The sequence below is a fragment of the Chiloscyllium plagiosum genome, chromosome 5, assembly GCF_004010195.1.
Source record: "Chiloscyllium plagiosum isolate BGI_BamShark_2017 chromosome 5, ASM401019v2, whole genome shotgun sequence".
NCBI lineage: Eukaryota > Metazoa > Chordata > Chondrichthyes > Orectolobiformes > Hemiscylliidae > Chiloscyllium > Chiloscyllium plagiosum.
Genome location: NC_057714.1, coordinates 49791205 through 49808914, shown reverse-complemented (window position 1 = coordinate 49808914; position 17710 = coordinate 49791205). Strand labels below are relative to the sequence as shown.

Below are 17710 nucleotides of genomic sequence, written 5' to 3'. Positions count from 1 at the left end.
TGTAAATGCATGTGTTTCTTTTGGTTTCAAAAATAGAATTGGGAACACACCTGGAGAAACCATTAAAGCAAGTGGTAAGGTTTCAGGTCCAACTCTGGTGGAGTTCTTTCTACAGTATTTTTCTTTTGTTTTAGCCACATATGTATTCCTGTGAGAAAGGAGACTTGGGAGACATTGTGTTTAGGCCTTGGGAGACAGTGTAGGTCAGGATGTCAGCAAGACCATAGTGACTGGGAGGATAGTTGTTTGTACCAGAGTGATTGCAGGGTCACAGCAGGATCTTGGAATGGCTGTGGTTGACTCAAAAGAGATCAGAGGCACTAGAAATGGCAACGTGCAATGGTTAAGCATCATGGAATAGTTTGGATATGGAATCATAACTTTGTAATAGTACTACAGGACAGGAATGAAACCTGGCATAATAGAGCATGAACTCAATATTTTTAAGAGTTAATGTGGTGGCTAGTCACTGGAACGTATTCACCTAAGTCTGTACATGTTCTTAAAAAAGCAAACATACATGTATAACACAAAAGGGGGAACAAAAACTAATTAGGTGATATAGAAGACATTTCTCAAAGATCTAAACACAAACAACAACACCCACTTTTGACTTAATTCCCAACACACTATTTTATAGATAGTTAAGTCCAGAGATATTAGATTTCTCTCTTAACTCATTTAGTTTTCAACGAACTGACTCCTTACACTTTCTATTATTTTGACTGCAAAGATAATTGTAGGACTCCTTTCAAAGTCTGCAGGCATGGAGGTTTCACAGTTTTGGTGGGTCTAAAATGTTACTGTTCTAGCAATTTGAGGACTTCTATAGAACCTCTTTTGGCCTGGCTGCTTCACAGACTAGAAACCATTTCTGCTAAAGCCACTTGACTGCAGTCACGTGTCTTGTTGGAATTGTTTGGACTAAGCCAGCCCGCTCAAAACACTCTTAAGCAGGCAGCCCAGACCATGACTTTGCAATTTGTTTCAGTAAGTGTACAGTGAAAATTACCCAGAGTAAGTTAGGTAGGTTGACTACCAGGTTTTAAAACAGACTAAAATTTATTCACAAAAGTATGGAACTCAGTCTATCCAATCTAGACTTAATTATGCCATTCCGAATATGCACAACAGTCCCAATAAACAAACCCCTTAAACACAGTAAAAATGAAACAAAGGCTTACAGGTTGAAGTTAGAAGGGCAGAAGGAGATAGAGTTTAGCAGCATGTTTCGACACAGCTCCACTACTGAACTGACTCAAACAAAATTTCTAGGACTAACCACGCCCTTTTCATTATACAGGTCACTTCTAAAACATAACCTTTGGTCTAAAGTCTCATCTGTTTACATATAAACAAACGGCCTCTCAATACACTTTTATCTCTGTACCAAAACCAGTCGATTCAGAGCCTGAGTGGTTTATGACCCCTCTGAAAAACACCAAGGACACAGTATCATTGAGAAAAGGAACAGCTTTCAGAAAAAAGGACCAGCTTTGAGACAGAATTGATACCTTTAGGTCATTGTCATGATTTTGTCTCCTATTTGGAAAAAGAAAAATCTTCTTAGAGCCGAATACAATCTATCTGTCTCTTATTTTTGAAATAATTCAAATTCCAAAAGTGATAAAATATAATGCACACCTTCCATCACAATTTTCATTGGGATTTTGGGTGTTAAATTGTTACAACAGGGAATGCAGTTTGTGTACGTACAAAAACAGTTATTGTTTGCTGACACAAATGTTCTGCCAATAATTTCCAACTGTACATGCTCACCCCCCATCCAGTATAAGATTAGATTAGATTCCCTACAGTATGGAAACAGGCCCTTCAGCCCAAGTCCACACCGACCCTCTGAAGAGCAACCCACCCAGACCCATTTTCCTCTGATTAATGCAGCTAACATTAGGGGCAATTTAGCATGGCCAATTCACCTGACCTGCACATCTTTGGACTGTGGGAGGAAACCGGAGCACCCAGAGGAAACCCATGCAGACACAGGGAGAACGTCCAAACTCCATACAGTCCGAGGCTGGAATTGAACCTGAGACCCTGGTGCTGTGAGGCAGCAGTGCTAACCACTAGCCACCGTACTGCCATTTTTTTCTTAATTTACAAAAATACTACATTGCTTCACACTTTTTTACATGTCCCAATCTATACTTTCATTTAAATCTTTCCATTTTGGTGTATTTACTTGTTTTTTATCACTCTTTTAAAAATTGATTGACTTTTATTGTTTGTACTACACATGCTCTTAAATGTCAGCAGACATCAGAGAAAAAATGAACACATATGTTTGAAAATACGTTTACATTGTTTTAAACCAAGCAGTGGCTAAATAATTAGCACTTTAATTCTACATCAGCCTTTGCTTCATGAATTTGACCAACAAATTTACCACATGGAGACTTTCCAAGTATACATTTGTGTAATATCCTTACAGCTAGATCTTTAATACATTAAGAAGTTTGAATGTTTTGCGAAATAAATAATAATTTACTTCAGTTCTCCACCCTGTATTTAAGCATTTTGTCACATTGAATCACATCGAAGTACACCTTCTGATCTATAATGAATTGACAATTATGTAAATCCAGATAAACAGTTAAGTATACATACAATTTACTTGAACTACATTATGGAAAAACAACAGAGCAAATAAGCTGTAGTAATATGAGGAAGAAAAAGTGTTTATTGTTGGGAACAAATGTGAGGCAGTTAGGAAAGGTCAAATGGGAAGGTGATATTTTGGATACAAGATAGTGGTGATATACATAGGACAAGAGGAGGGAATGTCCAAGAGACTTCAAGCTTGAAGGGGGATTACAAGTGGGGCTTTAGCTGGAATCAATGAAGTAACTTACTTGGTCTGTGGACTAGTAGCCAGTTATAAATGACAAGGGCCTATTTGCTTACCAGCAACTGTATGATTGGCTCCCAGTTGGCTGAACAGCTTGGATGTGTGAATGTTTGTACAGAAAGAATCAAACCCTTCAGAAGGGAAAGAACTGTGTTGTTTCTTTGCATCTCAAGCCTGAAGATAGCCAGTTTACTTCCTCTCATTAATTTTCTTAAGCTATGAATTTTAATTAATAAGTCAGACTTTCACAGTCACTGTCTGCTTCCTGCAAACAAGTGAAAGTAACTGGAAAACAAAGATCAAGAAACAGCATTCTGATCAGCAAAAGGATTACCACAGCAAAGCCTGTGAATTGCCTTCCTACGCTTGCCCTCTACCCATAAGATCCAGGGTTTATTTGTATCTAACTACCTGTATATGTGTCTAGAGAGTGCACTTTCAAAGTGGGTTAGAGTTTTAGTTAACAGAGCTATATATCAGTGGTTCATAATTGTTTATCTGTAGTTATAATTTATTTATTTGCAATGAAAAGCAATTTTTGTTAAGAACAGAAACCTGGTCCATGCTTTCTGTCAATGTGGGATTAAAAGACAGGTAAATTGGGGGATTTTACTTACAATTACAAGTATTTAACTTCTGTGACAACTTTGGAAATAGCAGGGCAGTGAAGGGTAACAATTTTCAACACATGCTCATCACCATCCAAATCACTGTACTTCATCAGCCTCTCATGCTGCATCAACTCAATATGTTATTGCTGCTTTTAAAGGTTTGAATCATTTGAGCTTTACACTTTTAAAACTGTCCTGATGCTTCAGTAACTGTTAACCAGCTTTTGCAGTTTTACTTGAGTCAGCTCTAGTACTATCCTTCAAAGGCACTGCAGAACTGAATTTAGATGATGGGTTCAACAGTGGTGTTCCAGCTGCTCAATTATTGAGAAACTACCGTGTTGATGTATAGTTTCAAAAACAATCAAAGCCTGTAATTGACCACTTAAGATCCTGCTGACCGTTCCATTACCAGAAAAGAAAATATTTGAATATTGCATTGACACATAACACATCCTAACTGAGCATCTTACATGAGGTGTATAACTGTGCACATGCTCTATAGATGCAGGAAGGGGTCATTCTATAATTAGTGCATTCTGTGTTTTTTATCCATTGTGTCCTATGTGATGAGATTCTGACTTTAGCCAACACATTAAGAATGCAAGGCTATATGAAGTGCTTCTTCATGTGGATAGAAAATAAGGTAAATTCTGTCTACTCCTTCCCAAAGCTGATTAGACAGTAAAGGAAAAGCCCAAGACATGCACTACTTGCTTGAATCCATATTCAGCACGGTGGCTCAGTGGTTAGCACTGCTGCTTCACAGCACCAGTGTCTCAGGTTCGATTCCAACCTCGGGCGACTGCCTGTGTGGAGTTTGCACATTCACGCCATGTCTTCGTGGGTTTCTTCTGGGTGATCCGGTTTCCTCCCACAGTCCAAAGATGTGCAAGTCAGGTGAATTGCCATGCTAAATTGCCCATAGTGCTAGGTGCATCAGTCAGAAGGAAATGAGTCTGGGTGGGTTACTCTTCAGGAGGGTCGGTGTGGACTGGTTGGGCCGAAGGGCCTGTTTCCACATTGTAGGGAATCTAATCTAATCTTGGAATTGGTCCTGAACTTATCAGTGAACTTTTAAAATCTTCTTGGGCGGCACGGTAGCACAGTGGTTAGCACTGCTGCCTCACAGCGCCAGAGACTCGGGTTCAATTCCTGCCTCAGGCAACTGTCTGTGTGGAGTTTGCACATTTTCCTCATGTCTGGGTGCTCCGATTTCCTCCCATAGTCCAAAAATGTGCAGGTTGGGTGAATTGGCCAGGCTAAATTGCCCGTACTGTTAGGTGAAGGGGTAAATGTAGGGGAATGGGTCTGGGTGGGTTGCTCTTCGGAGGGTTGGTGTGGACTTGTTGGGCTGAAGGGCCTGTTTCCACACTAAGTAATCTAATCTAATCTAATTTGTTTCGGTCTCAAGGGTCATGGGTCAGTCTCAAGAAAACCTATTCTTCATGCTAACTTACTTCATTAAAATAATCTGATTTTTTTTTAATATTAAGTTCCCACTCTGCCATGTTATGCACATTGCTTAATGCTGAAATGTTGAACAAATCACATTTTAATTCAGAGATACATTCTGATGACGTGTTACTGGATCTCATGAAATTAACCCTACTTTCTCCCCACAGCTGCTGCCAGACCTGCTGAGTTTATCCAGCTAATTCTGTGATCACAGCATGATGGAATTTCACTTGGAGTTTGAGAAACTTGGATCTGAAACAGTGTCCCAAATTATGGATATATGAAGAAAGTTGGCTGTAGTTGACTGTAAGAAGCGATGCAGACATATAAGAGCTGCTTCATAACTGTGAACAAAGATTCATTCCATGAAGGAAGAAAGAAAGACTCAACAACAAAAATGTCCCATCCCTGTCGAGCTACTGAAATTCAGGATGATATTGCTAGAGAAGTTCTGGGATTTGAAGATGATTCTCAAATTTGCCAACAAAATTGAGAAGGAAAGGAAAAACCCATACTTTTAGAATTAGCAACGAAGTTAGATTTGAGTTTAACTAAGGACAAAAGTAAAGCTGAAATTCTCGGAGTTACTCAAACACTTCGGTGTATCAGAAAAACAGACAAGTGCAGTAGAGGTAGAAAAACTTAAATTACAATTGAGGAAAATGGAGTTAGAAGATAAACAAAGGGAGAGAGAGGAGAGAAAGAAGGTTCTTAGCTGAGCAAAGTGAAAGAGAAGAATGGGAGAGAGGGGGAAAAAAAGAAAGAAGGTGCTTAGCTGACAAAAAAAATTTGAGCTTGAGAAGTTATGACTTAGCAAAGTCAGGTTAACAGGATGGAGATTAAAAGAGAAGATTGTGATATATATATAAGTATGTCAAAACTCTGCTACATTTTGATGAGAAAGATATTGAAGCTTTCTTTATTTCATTTGAAAAATTGGCTACATAGATTGAGTGGTGTGTGGATTTGTGGGTAATGCTGGTTCAGATGAAACTGGTAGGCAGAGCTAGTGAGGTATTTGCAGCGCTGTCAGATGAGGGTTCAAGAGACTATGAAGAGGTCAAACAGGCTATTTTAAATGCTTATGAATTGATATCAGAAGCATATAGACAGTGGTTCAGAAACACAAAGAAGGAACCAGGTCAGACTTATGTTGAGTCTGATAGAATTAAACATAGTCATTTTGATCGATGGGTGCGTGCTTTGAAAATAGATGGGACATTTGAAGCTTTAGGAGAGATTATTCTGCTGGAGGAGTTTAAAAACTCACTTCCAGAGATGGTAAGAATTCACGTGGTGGAGCAGAAAGTTCAGAAAGTGAGAAGGGCAGCAGAATTAGCAGGTGAGTACATGTTGGTGGATCAGACAAGCTTCCGGCCAGAATTTTGTCCTGTGAGGGATTGAAGTTGGGAGAAGGGGAGATCCTACACTACAAAACCCAAGAGTAGAGCACACTGGTCAGAATTTACCACATGTTTAAGAAGCCCAAGAGGGTGAAAAGGAGGTGAAAGGCTCAGGTGTTTTCACTGTAATGCAGTGGGACACAGGAAACTTCAGTGCTGGTGATTTCAGAAGGACACTAGGAAGAGGTGTTTTCACTGCCAGAAGGTGGGACACATAAAGTCGCAGTGCTAGTCATTAAAGAACAACACTGTGGGAGAAGATGTGGTAAAAGAAGCAAAGCCAGTGGCATTGGTGAAGGGAGTAAAAGAGACCCCAAGAAGAGCCGAGGAGCTGCAGGAGAGTGCATAGCCTAGGCAGGGGCTGGGTATGGAATTAGTACCTGATTGCTACAAAGAATCTGCCTCTGTGGGTAAAGTTTACTCAAAGAACAGGAGGAGAAGGACAAGAAGTTACAATTTGAGAGATACAGGATCTAACCAGTCACTGATAGTAAGGGATGAGTGAATATACACACTTCCTGATCTGTTACCTGAGAATGTGATAATTTGTGGGTGGATGGACAGAAATTTAGCATTCCCCTGTATAAGATCAGGTTGGAATGCCAACTCAACACTGGGGAAGTAACAGTGGGAGTGATTGACAGAGTGTCAGTTCAAGGAATTTAGTTTGTTCTTGGGAATGATTTGGCAGGATCCAAGTGGGAGTGACAGCCCTTGTTGTGGAGAAGCATAAGGAAGACCAAGAAACTGAGAAGTTAAAACAGATATTCTGGTATTTTCCCAGACTGTGGTAACAAAATCCCACTATCATAACGAAGCAAAAAGTAAAGAGAAAGATGAATGGCGCAGGAAAAACCTGAACAGGCAGAGTCGGACAGAAGTGTTAAGTTCTGAAAGGCTAAGAGACTTGCAACAGCAAGACAAGATGATAAAAGACATATATGTGAATGCATACTCTGAAGATGAGGCAGAGAATATTCTGGAAAGTTACTATCTGAGAGATAGAAGTGAAAATGGAGACCACAGCAGGTTAGTGCAGAGGAGAAATAGGCCGAAGTGCACCAGATTGTGTTGCCGGTAGCATTCAGACAGGAAGTGTTACGGGTAGCACATGAACTACCTGTAGGCGGTCACCTTGGGGTATGAAAGACTCAGCCTCAGATACAAAAACATTTTTAATTGGCCTGGAATGCACAAGGATGTGGTTAACTTTTGCCATATGTGTCATACATGCCAAATGGTAGGTAAGCCACAGATAGTAATAAAAGCAGCCCTTTGTTGCCAATTCCCACATTTGAAAAACCTTTTACGCAAGTTATAATTGATTGTGTAGGTCCCCTCCCGAGAAGTAAAAGTGGGAACCAGTACTTGTTGACCATAATGGATGTGTCTACCAGATTTCCGAAGGTAATTCCATTATGGAGTATCAAGGCAAAAAAGGTGGTAAAGGAGTTAGTAGCTTTCATCACATGGTATGGGCTACCCAGAGAGATTCAGTTGGACCAAGAGTCAAATTGTACTACTAGGCTGTTTAAAGAAGTTGTGGGTAGCTTACATATACAGCACTTTAAGTCCAGTGTGTATCATCCTGAATCCCAGGGAGCTTTAAAAAGGTGGCATCAGACATTGGAGAACATGTTGAGAGGACTACCCAAATGATTGGGATAAAGGTATCCCACTCGTTTGCCATTAAGAGATGCTCCAAATGAATCTACTCAGTTCATTCCCTTTGAGTTAATATTTGGTCATGAAGTGAGAGGCCCTTTGAAATTAAATAAAGAAAAATTGACAGGACCAAAGTTGGAGATCTCACACTTAGATTATGTATCGGAGGTGAGGGAGAGACTAAATCGAGTAGGTGAGTTAGCTAAACAGTACCTAAAGAGGGCACAGTATAAATGAAGCAGGTGGCAGATAAAAGCTCTGAGACTCAGATGTTTTCCCGAGGGGATGACGTGTTAGTAATATTACCAGTGATAGGAGATCCCTTCAAAGCCAGGTTTAGTGGTCCTATCAAATTGAGAAAAAGTTGAGTCAGGTGAACTATCTAGTAAAGATGACAGATAGAGCAAAAAGAGTTTCAGGTATGTCATATGAACATGTTGAAACTGTATTACACTAGAGAGAAAGAACTGGAGAAACAGGTGTTAGTTACTGTCCCACAGAGTGAGGAATCGAATCCAGATGACGTGAATTTTGATGTGCCTCAAATTAGATTAAAAAATGAAGAAGTCTTTGAGAAGTGGGATAGATTAGTAAGCTATCTGTCTCAGGAACATGTAACAAATCTTTCAATTGTGTTCTAGCAGTATAAAGACATATATAAGAATTAGATTGAGAAGACCAATGCTATTTTCATGAAGTTGCATAAGGAATACTGCTCCGATAATACAACACCCCAATTAGCTTAATCCTGTCAAAGCCAGCCAAATTCAGATGGAGGCTATGCTTGATGAGGACATCATCGAACCAAGCCAGAGCGAGTGGAGTTCGCCGATCATCTTAGTTCCTAAACCGGACGGGACTCAATGATTCTGCATGGATTATTGGAAGGTCAACGCCATTACAAAATCTGACTTATATCCAATTCCTAGATTGGAGGACTCTATTGAGAGAGTCTGACAAGCTAGTTACATCACCTTAATGTGTGGTTACTGCCAGGTACCTTTATCAGAGTTGGTGAAAGAAATTTCTGCGTTTGTAATCCCAAATGGGCTATATCAGTTTAAAGTAATGCTGTTAGGAATGAAGAACGCACCCGCCACATTCCAAAGAGTCATGAACAGAGTTGTGGGTGGGTTAACAAACTGAGCAGTCTATTTTGATGATATAGTGATCTTTAGTAATTCCTGAAAAGATCACATGGTACAGTTGACAGAACTCTTTGAACGACTACGAGAAGCAAAACTGGTGATACACTTAAATAAAACTGATTTTGCAAAAGCAGAGGTGACGTTCTTGGGACATAACATCAGTCATGGAAGGTTTACCCCATGGAGCGCAAAAATGAAGGCCATCGAGGAACTTCCACAACCAACCTTGAAGAAAGTGGTGTTTCAATTCTTAGGACTCAGCAGATTCTGTCGGAAATTTGTTCCAAACTTCAGCAGTGTAGTGGCACCGTTAACCGATTTGCTGAGGAAGAACACAAAGTTTCGGTGGACGGAACAATGCCAGGAGGCATTCGACCATTGGAAATCAATATTGACTACCAAACCAGTTTTAGCTTCACCAAACTTTTCAAAACCTTTTAAAGTCGCCATCAATGCTAGTGACATTGGAGTTGGAGCTGTACTCCTACAGGATGGGATTGAATGCCCATTGGTTACTTTTCAAAGAAGATCAACATCCACAAGAGGAAATACACCATGATCGATAAAGAACTATTGAGTTTGGTACTGATCTTACAACATTTTAATGTGTATATCACGAACAATGTGTCGGACACGGTTGTGTACACTGATCATAATCCGTTTACATTCTTAGAACACTTAAAAGATAAGAATGTGAGACTATTTTTTTGGAGTCTTTTGTTACAAACTTTTAATTTAAAAATCATACATGCTGTGGGTTGTTAGAATGTAACCACAGCTACGTTATCACAGATTTAACTGATAAAGTTTAGATGAGATTTGTTTTTTTTTCATGTTTTATATATGGGAAGAAGTTAAAGCAAACTTATTTTAAAGCTATCTGTATGTTAGGGTAATTTTTTTTTTTGAAAAAAAGGAAAAAAGTGAAGCCATTTTTTCATTATGGTAGTTCATTTTTTTCTTAATGGGGGGGAGTATTATGAAGATGTGGGTGTACTGTACCTTTTAAGAGAGTTAAAAGTTAACAGAACTACCTGACACAGCACCAAGTGTTCTGAATAAGTTAACAATGTAACACTTGGTCAAAAGCTAGATTAGCTGGGTTGTCTATGATGACAAAAAACAAGTTTGAATTATGCCAATCAGTTTAAATTATACCCCAGAAAAAGCAAAACTCCAATCAAGTTTGAATTTAGTATGTTGACAATCTTAAAAGGCAAGGACATAATCCAATGCTTTGGGGTGTAAGACTGGGGAAAACTGAATAGTTGGGAGGAGAACTGCCTCAAGACACCAGCATCTGCAGGCTGCCCAGAGAATAGTTCTCTTAAAGGTACCTTTACCAAACAGTAACCTGTGCAGCAAAAATCCCTAAGAAGGAGGAAAGATGATGAGGAAGAGAAGATTCGACATCTGAACATTTTGTTTTGAAATCTTAACCGAGGGGTTTTATTGGACTAATATTGTAGAAGGGTAACGTAAAAGATAGGTTAGAGGAAGGAGTTGTAAATAGTTGTTAGTTAATTATTCTCTGTTATACCTTAAGCAATAAAGTTGTTAATTTTTACTTTAAATAGTTCTTGGCCTCTCAAATTTTCACAGATTATTGTACAGGATAAATATTTTTTGTGTTGCTGGTTTAAATTAAACAAGAGGGTTTACCCCTTGTCGTAACAGTTGCAATCCTCCAAAATTCCCGGAATGAAGAGAAACCAAAAGTAGGAAACTGGGAAACAGTTCGGAAAGTGCTAGAAACAATTATTATAAATGTTAGAGCAGGACTTTTAGAAAATCATGACATAGGTAGATTTAGTTTTTTTATGAAAATAAAATCATGTCTGACTATTCTTTTTAAAGATTTCTTTAAGGACGTTACATCTAGGTTGTATGAAAGGTTAACTAACAGGAAGCAGAGAATTTGGTTAAATGGGTCAATTCAGGTTGCAAACTGCAATTTGCAGAATGCTGATGGGGTCCGTTCTGGTGGCTCAAATATTTACAGTTTGTGTTGGCGACTTTGATGGGGCAATATTGCATTGCAGCCAAATTTGCTGATGACACAAACATATTTAGAATACAAGGTATGAGCGGGAGACTGAGTCTTCCAAGGGACATTGATAGGATAAATGAGCAGCAAAAAATTGACAAGCCTAGTGAATTTGGGAAATCTGAAGCTTTTGGTTTGGCAGGAAGAATAGAAAAGCATTGTATTATTTTGATAGAGAGAGACAGCTGAATACTAATGTACAGAGAGATCTGGTTAATTTCATATATGATTCCCAGAAATTTAGTATGCAGGGATAACAAGTAGTTAGGAAGGCAAATGGGATGTTGCCTTTTATTGTAAGGGGTTGCAGTACAAAAGAAGGGAAATCTTACTACAACTATACAGAGCAATAGTGAGACTGCAGCCAGAATAATACATACAGTTTTGCTCTTCTCACCTGAGGAGTGATATACTTGCATTGGTGACATTTCAGAGAAGGTTTACTTGAGCCGTGGCTTTCTTAAAAGGAAAGGTTGAGAGGTAGGAATTAATCTCATTGGAGTTCAGAAGACTGAGAACTGATCTAATTGAAACATACAGGACTCGGAGAGGGCTTGGTAATAGATACTGAAAGGATGTTTCCTTCCTGAGAGAAGCTAGGAAATAGAGGACACAGTTTTAAAACGAGGGGTTTGCAATTTAAGTTGGAGATGAGGATGAATTTCTTTTCTGATGGGTGTGAAAGCTTTGTATGCTCTGCCCCAAAGAATAGTGGAACCTACTCATTGAATATATTCAAGGCTGTGCCGGACAGATTTTTGAACTACAGAGAAGTTATGGGAAATGGGCAAGAAAGTGAAGCCAAGGTCATAATCAGTTTGACTATGATTTTCTTGACTGATGGAGCAGTCTTGAGAGAGCTCATGTTACTATTTCTTGAGTTATAATGCGAGCGGTTTTACTGGTTTATAAAAATTTGGACCATCAAATCGTAGGGTGTTTATGGTCAGAAAGTATGTACAAGTAATTTTCTAGACTGGAGCTGTCAGATGTGTTAACAGTATAAAGTAAGGAAAATACTTACTTTTTGAAGGTGTTTAGTAATTAGATGTAGTATTGAATTTTTAAAATATTTATTTTCATTCTGTAATCCAGGTTTGCCTTGTGCCCTTGCACTTGTACCTATAGTTCTGGTTGTATGTACCCAGGAGCATGGCAACAAATAGGCCATTTAGTTACTTGAACCTGTTCTGTCATTCAGTGAAATCATGGTTAATCTAACTCGATGTACCCTCCTTGTGCCATTTCATTGAACTTGCAATTAATACAAAACTATGAATTTCAGATAGTAAGGTGAATTCCATACTTCAGCCATCTTTGAGAGAAAGAAGTATTTCCTATTTTGATTCTTAAGAGGTTTGTCACTAAAGTTTAAACAATTCCCCCTCGTCTTAGACTCCCCAACATTTTACTCTGTGCACCCTACCCATTCCCCTTTCCAAAATCCGGGAATACACTGCTAGTTTGTGTAATTTACCATCATATTTGAACATGAGAACTCCAGCTATCTTTCTGTTAAACCTACCCTGCACTCCCTCCAAGGCCAGTGTATTCTTCCTGAGTTGTGTTGCTCAATAGCTCACAGTTAAGCAAGTCTTTGTGTAGTTGAAGCATGACTTCTATCCCACCCCCACTTTTGTATTTCTATTCATTGAGATAAAAAGGCCAGGATGCAATTATCCTTTCATTTATAGGGCTTGTTCTTGACATTTCGATAATATATGCATCCAGGACCCAGCTTTCCCACTAAGTTCTGTTGTTGTGCTATGAGAGCCTTTCATGATTGGATTGTAGTCAGGCATTTGTGCATCTTAAAGGGAGGATTTCTTATGTGCAGCCTGTTTGTTACCTGTGGAGCACATTGCCTATAAGTCCATGCAGGTTGGGAGACCTTCAGAAAACAGTCATCAAGTCTCTTTAGTCCTTCAATGTTTCCATATTCAAAATTTTAAAAGTAACCCCCTCAATCCTTTTTAGATCCACGATGAGTGACCTCACCTTTGCCTTTCTCCATCCATTTGCTGGTTTTGCCCATTCATTTAATCTATCAATATCTCTTTGCTTCCAACTACATTGTTTACAATGTTGGATACGTGACTTTCAATCCCATTAACTAAATCATTAATAAACATGTCAAGTAGTTGAGGTACAAAAACTGATAATCTCTTGCCTGTAAGAGTACTTGCTCATTACCCTTATTTCCCCCATCCAATTTCCTAACCAGGTTAACAAGGTATCTTCAAGTCTGCTTTAGCTAACAGTCTCGAAAGAAGCATTAGGACTCACTTGAGTAGCATGCTGGAAATCGAGTCCTGCTAGGATTTCACGAAGTATGCAAAGTTTCCAATTTACCTGAGTTTCAGAACTTTAGGTTGATAGAAAACATAGATCCTGCACTGGTAGGAATGAGCTGAAGTTGCCTGAGCTTCAAACATGTACAGCAGATGCGTTTATTCTGGACCCTATGGCATGCAGGAGCTCCAAATGATGCATTAGCTATCCTACCATTAATATGTTTAAATTACTTAATTATTTTACAAAAGTATTTATTTTATTTATGTATTTTATTAAACTTACTACCACTCCAATCTATTTCAATCTTAGTCATAGAAAAATTGTTAACTACCTAACAGATACTTCTCAAACAGCTAGTTGTTTTGTCCCCATACTAGGACAAGGGCTACTGTTGTTAATAAATACACAAAGTGGTTGAGGCACCAAAACAGATAATCTCTTGTTTGGTAGAGTACCTTCTTATTAACCTACAGAGTGAAAAATATTAGAAAAAACAAAAGCGAAGGAGTACCCCTTTCCTAAGTCTCGTATGTCCCTTACCTGTCCAGCTAAAAGGACTCTGTTCGAAGTCACACTATATCTATATACTTCTGAAAATAAAGCATTAGCTGATATCAGTTACAGAAAGATCAATTTTAGATGCTTTCCTTAACTAACCGAGATCATGTAAAACCCAGTTTACTGCTAGGAAATTTAGATATAACAGTAGATATCGGTTAAATGTTAAGTGCAACTATCGTTAGATTTTTACACAGTGGTTAAGATCCCCTTACTGACCAGAATGCGAGTGCCTTCAAAACAGGTCTGCAGAATATCATCCCTTTATGTTTGGCTAGTTGTTTAATGACATCTTTGTGAAGCACCATTGGAGATTTTCTAATTGAACATAAATTATAAACATATAAGTGAAAACTGTTACTCTTTAGGATCTGGTCAAGGATGTTGTGCACTTTTCAGATAGGTTGTCTCATGCCCCTCCTGTGTCTCAATAAAACAAAGTCAATCAACAGGCTTGCTATATTTTACTAGTAGCCATTCTAAAGTCAAACTGAAAGAGCTATGTAGACACTAGCTGTGACCTGACTGGATGTGAAAGCTAGTACTTTCAATTTATGCTGGTAGCCTGTTTCTCTTGAATGTAGATGCAGTAGACATTCAGGTTTTAGTGATTGTGTTTAGTGATGTTAAAAACCTTGTGCTGTGGGGTTTAAAAACTTGTGTAAGCTGCTATTGACTCCTTCCTGTTGAAACTTCAGCAATTCATTTGAACAATTGACCACATACATGGGTAAACTTTCCTGAGCACCACAGAAGAATTTTGGCTTGTGAACTGAGTGCAATTGGAGGAGAAAAACACATAATCTTGTCAAACTTGCTTTTTTTGATTTTCTACCTGGGAGGGTCTGACTGTATGTTTTGGCATTGGCTAGTAATCTTGGTATCTCTCTCAGGATTTTCTGTTTAATCCCATAGGGGTGTCATTGTGGCAGTGATTAGTACTGCTGCCACATAGCGCTAGGGTCCTAGGTTCAATTCCACCCTGAAACGACTGTCTGTGTGGAGTTTACACATTCTCACTGTGTCTGTTGGATTTCTGCTGGGTACTCCGAGTTTCCTCCCACAGTCCAAAGATGTACAGGTTAGGTTGATTGCCTATGCTAAATTGCTTCATAGTGTCCAGGTATGTATAGACTAATGTGGATTAACCGTGGAAAATATGAGCCGAATGGCATCTATTAGCACCTTAGGGATTCTGAGAGAAGTAAATTGACTTTTTCTGAGTCAGCAGCAGGCATTAATTCCCCAATGGATAATTAAGCTATAGGAGAACAAACAGTGAGTTAACCTAAAAGGTTACATTGTACCTTGAGATCTTAGATCGTTATTGCATCATAATTTTTAAATCACTAACCTTTCTTTTCTGTTATCAAATGAACATTAATTCCCTAAGTATAGCGTCAAAATGAGTTTGATTTGGATTTGTTTCTTTAAAAAGTATTCACTGCTCTTATATTTCTTATTGACTCAGGTTTTTCTTTTCAGACCCAGTGTTATTATTATTCCTGCTGATATTTACAAAGCTGTCCAGTATTTTATGCTGTCATTTGTATTTGGTTTACTTATTTTCACTTTTACCTTTAGAGTTGAGCTCAACTGTTCTTCCACACTATGAGGAGGTTGCCATATGTTTTAAGCAGCTAGAAGTTGAAGCTGGTAAGCTGACTGGACAGTGGCCCTCATTACATATCAACATGAATAACAAGGTAATTTATTATACTGTAACTTTAGCTATTTTATTCATTTCTTGCTAACTTATATCAGTTGTTCTTAATCATTTATTTCCTATCAGTAATATAGTATTTTCATACTTCAGTTGATCAACTGAGTAGTTTATTCATGAGCTTTCTATACCAACCTAGGGATAAGGATATGCAATGATTGATTTGGTCTTTATTTTATCATTAGTCATTTTCATGCATGCAGTAATTAAACTGCACAAGTCTAAACTCGCACAGGAATAATTACGTTTCAAAACAAAATGAATTTCCTATTGTGGGCTTTGAGATACAAACCCTGGGAGATTAATAACACTGAAAGTAAACCTAACAGTTTCGATTGATGAACTGAGAAGTAAGAAACGGTCATTTGGTAGTACAGAACTTAAGTATTGCTGGAAGGAACACACTTTGTTGAAGCAATTTGCAAAAATACTAAAAAAAGGTAAAAAAAAAAATTTATACATTATGAGAGGAGAGATTGGTTGGCAGTTAGTCTCTGATTGATACAGATGTTGCCTTGATGCGCACACCATGTAGTGTTGATCGTGAACTGGCAGGTTGACTCTGGTGGTCAGAACATTACACTGAGAAATGAACCAAAGAATGGCTGGCACCTATTTTATACAGTGGAAGCGGAAGCAGCACTTGCACTTCTGCACAGTGACCTGTATATTAATATATGTAGCTTCCAATACATGCCAGTGCAGTTACTACATGCCCAACCGGCAATCCTGAATTGGTTGTCAATATAATACTTCAAGATTCCTCAAGATTATCCAGTTTCAGAATCATATCTAAAGTTGGACGCTTTTGTGAGTTATGCAGCACAGTACAGTCAGTACCTTGATGGTTACAGTTAGCCAGATGGATATGCTGTTCGAATTAATCTGCCAGTCTTTGGGACATGAGGCCTACATACCTGGCATCAGACTGGCACTGAAATTCTATACCATGTTTTAGTCGAATGTAACTTATATAAACAAAATGCCCATAAACTAAGATAGAAAAAATGTTATGGGTAGAATCTTTTGGGGGTTTGAGTGATGTGGGCTATGGTACGATTTATGGCTGAATTATGTGAAAAGTCTTGCAAGGCCATCTTGACATCAGGAACATCTCACAACATCTTTTATGCTTTTGATGGACAATGAGGCAGGTTTTCAGGAAGTTCTCAATTAAAGGGGATTGTGTTGAAACATCTTATTGACTCCACAACTTGAGTCATTAATATTCAGCTTCCTTTGTTTACCAAGCACAACAAGAAAATTAGATGTGGAAAAATCTCAAGCTGGAAACCAGAATGGATAACTGGTAACTTCAGTTCGCCACTTGCTCTGCAGGACATCCATGTTAGTCACTGGGTACCGACACTCAGTTACCCCATAACCATAGACATTGGTATCTGACATGTATCGTTCCCTAAGAGATTTCATGACACATCTCTGAACTGCTTACTGGGAGAGTTCTGAGGATGGGTCACTTGGCCCAAAATGTTAACTCTGATTTCTCTCCAAAGGTGCTGTCAGACCTGCTGAGCTTTTCCAGCAATTTCTGCTTTTGTTTCTGATTTACAACTATCTTATGGTTTCTTATGGTTTTTGTTTGGCTTGGTCTGAAATTGTAGCCTCCACTGCTGGTCCTGGGGGAGGAGAACTTATCTTTGACTGAATCCAGCCTCTGCATCATCCCATCCTGTAGGAGCTCAGGACCTTGCCTGCAAAAAAACAGACCCCACCACCAAGGATATATTTCCCTCCCCTCCCCTATCAGCGTTCCGGAAAGACCACTCCCTCCGCGACTCCCTCGTCAGGTCCACACCACCCACCAACACAACCTCCACTCCCGGCACCTTCCCCTACAACCGCAAGAAATGCAAAACCTGCGCCCACACCTCCCCCCTCACTTCCATCCAAGGCCCCAAGGGATCCTTCCATATCC

At 38.9% G+C, this 17710-nt stretch overlaps 1 protein-coding gene across 1 annotated transcript in view; it reads left to right on the top strand.

Annotated features, from left to right (window-relative positions):
- The window catches only part of LOC122549886 (band 4.1-like protein 4B), a 385280-nt gene that overhangs the window by 272178 nt on the left and 95392 nt on the right, over positions 1 to 17710 (top strand). The window contains exon 17 of the mRNA XM_043690060.1: positions 15636 to 15757. Within this exon, the coding sequence (XP_043545995.1) occupies positions 15636 to 15757 (122 nt within the window). The remainder of the gene's footprint in view (positions 1 to 15635; positions 15758 to 17710) is intronic.